Source organism: Cyphomyrmex costatus, unplaced genomic scaffold (assembly GCF_001594065.2).
Source record: "Cyphomyrmex costatus isolate MS0001 unplaced genomic scaffold, Ccosl1.0 scaffold1754, whole genome shotgun sequence".
Taxonomy (NCBI): domain Eukaryota; kingdom Metazoa; phylum Arthropoda; class Insecta; order Hymenoptera; family Formicidae; genus Cyphomyrmex; species Cyphomyrmex costatus.
Window position 1 is genome coordinate 34,738 of NW_017275774.1, and position 6,364 is coordinate 41,101.

The following is a 6,364-nucleotide window of genomic DNA, read 5'->3' on the forward strand; positions in this document are numbered from 1 at the left end:
TAAAGCCTAATCGAGTCTTGAAAACAAGATGTTAATGTTTATTATATTGTGTGAAATTTATATACTGCGTATGTAGTCCCCCCGCGACGCTGATGGATTTTCAGCATTGACGCATACATATTCACTACCGCAGTAATATCACTTTAGTTAAATTGAGAATCAATTTAACCACTTTTTGATGCCTATAGCATCTTATTAGATCTTAATAATATGTTGGAAGACATATATTAAAATTTAATAATAAATTAATAATTTAAACTCAGAGAAGCTGAGATTGTGAAGAATATCACGAGTTGGCGTTTCGTCCCGGATAATAAATATTATTATCTTTCATTATATTTTTTTTTATTATTCGAAAATTGATTTTACATATCAGGAACTCTAGGCAATCGCAAATTGAAGCTATTAAGCCGCTCAGAATTATTCCACCTCAAAATTCGATAAAAAGTTAGCACCCCATTTTTAAAAAATGTAAAAAAATTGTTTATTGAGCGGAACTCTTGTCATTAACTATAGGGAACTCTTCGTCTCGACAAAGGAAGTGGGAACTCTAATCAGAACTCCTGAGTACTATAGTTGGTGTGCTAACTTAACATACCCATTAAAACCATAGCTCTTTAATTCTTCAGCTTCAGCAATTATTCATTATGATGCTATGATCGAATAGTGTTGTATATTTTAGAAGATAATTTTAATATTTTAAATAAAAAAATATATAAATAGTTAAAGGCTCATCGAAATTCATTAATAAAAGATAATGAGCTACAAGCCAAAATGGATATAGATGCTCATATTAGTATATAAATGTATTGAATGAAATGTAATAGTAACAAACGTTTCGAGTTAAGTTATCTTGTAAAGTTACCTAAATAATACATTAGTCATATTATAAATAAATAAATATATTTATTTATAATATGACTAATGTATTATTTAGTTAATTATAATTAACTTAATTATGTTATTTATTTTAAATATGTTAATTATATTTATTTATATAATTAATTTATACATTTATCGGATAACCTTATATTGAAAAAATTACTTAAGGTTCACTCTGAAACTTTCAAAAAAATTGAAAAATTTTTTATTGCTTCAATCGATAGTTTGTGGTCTTAAGAATGTAAATTTTTTAATCCGAATGCAAAATTCCAAATATTAATAAAGATACAATCAATTATGTGATATCAAAATAACGTTGACTTAAAACTTAAAATCTCGTTTTTTTCAAAATGGTGTTTTTAAAAACGGTGGACACCAAAATTACTACAAATTTCATCCAAATGCTTTGAAATTTTACTGAATTATTGTCAATTGAATTATCTAAAGAAATACCTTTGGTTTTTGCGATAATAACTTATATACTTTTTTTGTAATCCATATTTTTATGTCAAATTTTTACGTGAAAATTGAATCTCTTTTTAAATGCACCATTTTCACATTTTTTGATATTTTTCAATTCTGCCAGGTATTTCTCTAGCAAATTTCATGCAGATTACAAATAAACTTTTTTTGTGGCTACAGCATACTTTGGACCTATTCTACTGTCCATCGCGGATCACCTTCATCACGAGCAGGCCTTCAAAAAACATGTTGCAGCGCGGCTGCATTTTTTTTATAATTATTGACAAATTGACAATTTTGTACACCAGAGTACAAGCAACAAATATATATAAAAAGATTCTTTGTATCATGTATAGTTTTTTAATTATTTTATCTCCCAAAAAGTAAGGTATGATTTTAAGGCCTCCGAGGTGTGAACTAATCCCTTAATACTCGTTTATTACTTCAGTTACATATTTTATTCAATACCTTTATAAATATAAGTATCTACATCCAGCTTAACTTATAGTTCATTATACTTCTAATCATTTAATATTTGTATTGTGTAGCATACGTATATTTATTTATACATTTATATAAAGTCTCTGTATTGTGAGGTAAATTTTCAATTCCAGAGCGTATATGGACTCACAGAAACAACAGCTATAGTATTTCAATCGATACGTGGAGAAGATAAACATCTTGCTGAGACTACTGTTGGTCATTTGGCGAACCATACTGAAGCGATGGTATATGTCAATTCTTTATTCTGAAAATAGATTCCTCTTTAATTTTGAATTAAAAAATTTTATATTTATATTATATTTTTTATGTATATCTCTACTCTGCCGAGTAGATCGTTGATGAAAATGGTGTGGCTGTCCCTTTTGGAGAACCTGGCGAACTTTGGCTTCGCGGTTACTGCACAATGTTAGGTTACTGGAACGACGAAGAAAATACGAAAAAAACTTTGACGAAAGACGGCTGGTTGAAAACGGGCGACCAATTTATCTTGCGGAAAGATGGATACGCTACTATAGTCGGAAGACTCAAAGATATGCTTATTCGGGGAGGTGAAAATATTTTCCCTAAGGTGAGCATCATGATTCATAATGTACGATTTATATTATTCATTCACTTAATACACCTTATTTTTTAGTAAAGAGTCGATTAAAAATATTTAAAAAATTGATGACATATTTTATAAGTTATTTTTGCAAAATAGCAGTATCTCAAGTAGAATACATATAGCTTCAAAATGACATTAAAGTAAATTGTGAAGGACCAAAAAGTGACTTTTAATAATAATTTTAAAGCTATTTTCATGCCATTTTAATGTTATAATAATTTTTTGTTTAACTTAGAATTTAAATTTCAAAGAGAGATTAATTCCTGTTACTATCCATATGACTATTTCGAACAATTTATATATGTAATTTTGACTTTAAGATTTCATTTACTGAAACAATAAATTAAAAATGCATAAACAATTTTTTAAGATTCAATTCAAAGGCTTCTTTACCAACTTCAAATTTTATTGTAGGAAATTGAAGACTTTCTGATGATGCATCCTAAAATAATACAGGCACAAATTATAGGAGCATATGACGAGGTGTATGGAGAAGAGATTTGTGCGTGTATTCAACTTCGCAACGGTGCGACCATGACAAAGAATGAATTAACGGATTATTGTAAAGGCAAAATAGCGCACTTTAAAATACCGCGCTATGTACAGTTTGTAAATGAATATCCAAAGACTAACACCGGAAAAATTCAGAAATTTCGTCTAAGGGAACAAATGGAAGATAATGGTGTAATACCAAAAACTCCGAAACTTTCGTAATAAATATAATAATAACAGACTTTGAAAGTGAGAAGGAATTAAAAATTAGATTTATCGTGAGATTTAAGTAAGAAATTAATTAAGGAATTAATTGTCAAAACTAGGAATTATATATATCAATTGTGTATTATAATGTTAGGAAAAAATACTATTGTCAACGTTGTATATTTATAGACATATTTTTAATCTTCTACGATCGCGCGGCATGTCGAAATGTACATAGCCATTTAGTTAAAATAAATAATTCAAATAATCATTTTTAAACATTAATAAGAAACTTCTATTTTTTATACTATTAATTAATGGAGAAATTATACTTGATTAAAATATTTAACATTAATGATATGTTAGTTAATTACAATAGAATTGTATAATATATTTACACACGTATAAAGAATACAATAATTCACATTGTATACAATGTAAACCAATTATATCCCTAGAAAAATTTAATATTGTAAAAATATTAAATAACATTTAATATTTATTCTAAAAAAGACCTTAAACTTTTTTCTATATTTTAGAAAATTTCATCAAAAATTATATACAATAAGAAATCTTAGAAATCTTATAAATATTTCACAGTTCACGTATATTCAATTTAATAATTTGTACATTTTACATAGCTTATTGTACTGTATACATAAAAAAGGTTTGCGTAAACTTACATTTCATGTAAATGTAATCTTGGGCTACATTCTGAAATATCCTTTCCAAGGAAAATTTTATTCGACGTGATATAAATATACATGTATAATAATATTTCGAATAAAATTTTCCTCGAAGAAAAGGGTTTTGAAATACAGCCTTGAAGTATACGGCACAACCTTGAATTATAATTCACTGTATTGACAATACCCTGTTGGTAAAACAGTATTTTGATGTATTCATGGTTGTGATTGTACTCGATGTATTACCGGATATTTAAAAGCGGAAAGATTAATTTTTTCTTGACACAGTTGTGACGTACGTTTGAATTAGAAGATTTTCAAGCCATGGCTGAATATCTGGCGTCAATTTTCGGGACTGAAAAAGACAAGTAAGCGCCAAATCACGTTTTATGTCGCTGGTTTACACGAAATAGGTTATGATCCTAATGTAAACTTCATTTATTTCTCTTGCAGAGTCAATTGCTCGTTTTATTTCAAGATAGGCGCTTGTCGACATGGAGATCGATGTTCGCGAATTCACAACAAGCCAACTTTTAGTCAGGTAAGACAGCTTATTTTTTTACATATTTTTATGTTTATAATTATATTAATTTGCATATCCCAGTGTTCGTATGTATAAGGCTTTTTGTAAACAACATATTCATATCTTAGCATTAAGATTGCCAAACTTGTCAGAAGTATATTACTCGTTACTTTGCCACGATTGTGGTAATTTTGTAAGAAATTGTATCAGTATTTCTGTTTTGAATTTGAACACATTAAATTTCAACACAAATAAATTGTTTAAATGGACCTAAAAAATTAATAGAATTCATTTTATTATCACGTGATACATCGTTTATACAAAGTCTGTGTTCTTCAGACGTGTCTACTGCAGAATCTTTATGTAAATCCTCAAAATTCTGCGAAAAGCGCAGATGGATCTCACTGTAAGTACACTACTGTATTCAACCTCAATGAGAGTATTATGTACTGTACGAGATGAGCATTATGCAGTTCGGAACATATTTTACGACAGTGGTTGCAAACGTATCCGACGAAGAGATGCAAGAGCATTATGACAATTTTTTCGAGGACGTTTTCATCGAGTGCGAGGACAAGTATGGCGAGATTGAAGAAATGAACGTGTGTGACAATCTTGGCGACCACTTGGTTGGAAACGTTTATATTAAATTCCGCAGAGAGGAAGATGCTGAGAGGGCGGTCAATGACTTAAATAATCGTTGGTTCGGTGGCAGACCGGTTTATGCCGAGCTTTCGCCTGTTACCGATTTCCGTGAGGCCTGCTGTCGTCAATACGAAATGGGGTAATTGTGAGCTAATATGATTTACAGAACGTAATAAATAAGCACGAAATTGTACACGAGAATTGTGTGCGTTTAGCGAGTGCACGCGGTCCGGATTTTGCAACTTCATGCACTTGAAGCCGATCTCCCGGGATCTCCGCCGATATTTGTACAGCCGAAAGAAGAGCAAGGGTCGATCGAGATCACGATCGAGGTCGCGAGGTCGCGAACGCAGGAGAAGGTCCCGATCTCGAGATAGAAGATCCAGATCTAAAGATCGACGTAAGGGAAGAGACGAGAAGGGCAGAGACGGTCGATCCGGTCGCTATTAATAAATTTTATTCTTACACTTATATTTAAATTTAGTTTCTTGTTACTGTATTGAATTCTGTTCATCCCAGTTTTCCGTTTGATTCTTAATATTTGAAGAAATTTAACAAAACTATTTCTTTATTATTAAACGAATAATAGGTTAGAAGTTTATATAAATTTTATATAAAGTTTATATAAATTTTATATAAAGTTTATATAAATTTAATTTTGAATTTTTTTCTTCAATAATTTATCATCACTGTTCAGTGTCGAATTAGTGTAGTATTGTGACTCGAGTTCTGTAGTAATGATGTAGACGGCAGCACTGATTCACTGAGGTCTAAAAAAAAATTAAGTATTGTATTTTTATAATATATATAAAATGTAGTTTCTTATGTATGCATATCCTTTAAAATAGTTAATATGTATTCAAGTTTTCGTTTTTGCATTAAAATATTGAGAAAAATATTTTGATGGTGTCCTGATTCCCCCCTCTCTCTCTTTTCTATTTCAAAAATAGATATAGAATAGTAAAACTAAAATATATATATTTATTATAAATGTGATTAATTACTCAATTTATGCACATTTACTTATAGTTTTTTATTTTTTAAACGAGCGTAATGAAGTTTTAAAATCATAATGCATTTCTCAATGAAATAATTGTACATTTAACATTTCGATAATTATTTTGGAAATAGCGTTTAATTCTAAAATAAAAACAGGGATTTATATAAATTTATATAAAAATTCTTTTTTATCGAATTTTCTTTCTCAATATTTTCTACTAGAAGCTTGTACGTTTACCACAAGATGTCACTGGTAGTATCTTGTGTCTTAAAATTTTATTTTCTATACTATTACTACATAAATTATCATTTCAGATGTGAATTGTTGTTTGTGAAACAGCATTTGTTTACAAAAGTCAA

The 6,364-nt window shown here is 29.2% G+C and overlaps 2 protein-coding genes across 2 annotated transcripts in view; both read left to right on the forward strand.

Annotated features, from left to right (window-relative positions):
- The window catches only part of Acsf2 (Acyl-CoA synthetase family member 2), a 10,080-nt gene extending 6,888 nt beyond the window's left edge, over positions 1–3,192 (forward strand). The window contains exons 6-8 of the mRNA XM_018537518.1: positions 1,959–2,072; positions 2,180–2,416; positions 2,867–3,192. Coding sequence (XP_018393020.1) covers positions 1,959–2,072; positions 2,180–2,416; positions 2,867–3,166 — 651 coding nt within the window. The 3' untranslated portion in view covers positions 3,167–3,192. The remainder of the gene's footprint in view (positions 1–1,958; positions 2,073–2,179; positions 2,417–2,866) is intronic.
- An 874-nt stretch (positions 3,193–4,066) lies between these two features.
- On the forward strand, positions 4,067–5,455 carry LOC108772066 (splicing factor U2af 38 kDa subunit). The gene is made up of 5 exons (XM_018537519.1): positions 4,067–4,205; positions 4,291–4,378; positions 4,700–4,766; positions 4,856–5,144; positions 5,221–5,455. Exons 1-5 carry the CDS (start codon positions 4,162–4,164, stop codon positions 5,453–5,455), a joined length of 723 nt encoding a protein of 240 aa, XP_018393021.1. The 5' UTR covers positions 4,067–4,161.
- Positions 5,456–6,364: the final 909 nt, after the last annotated feature.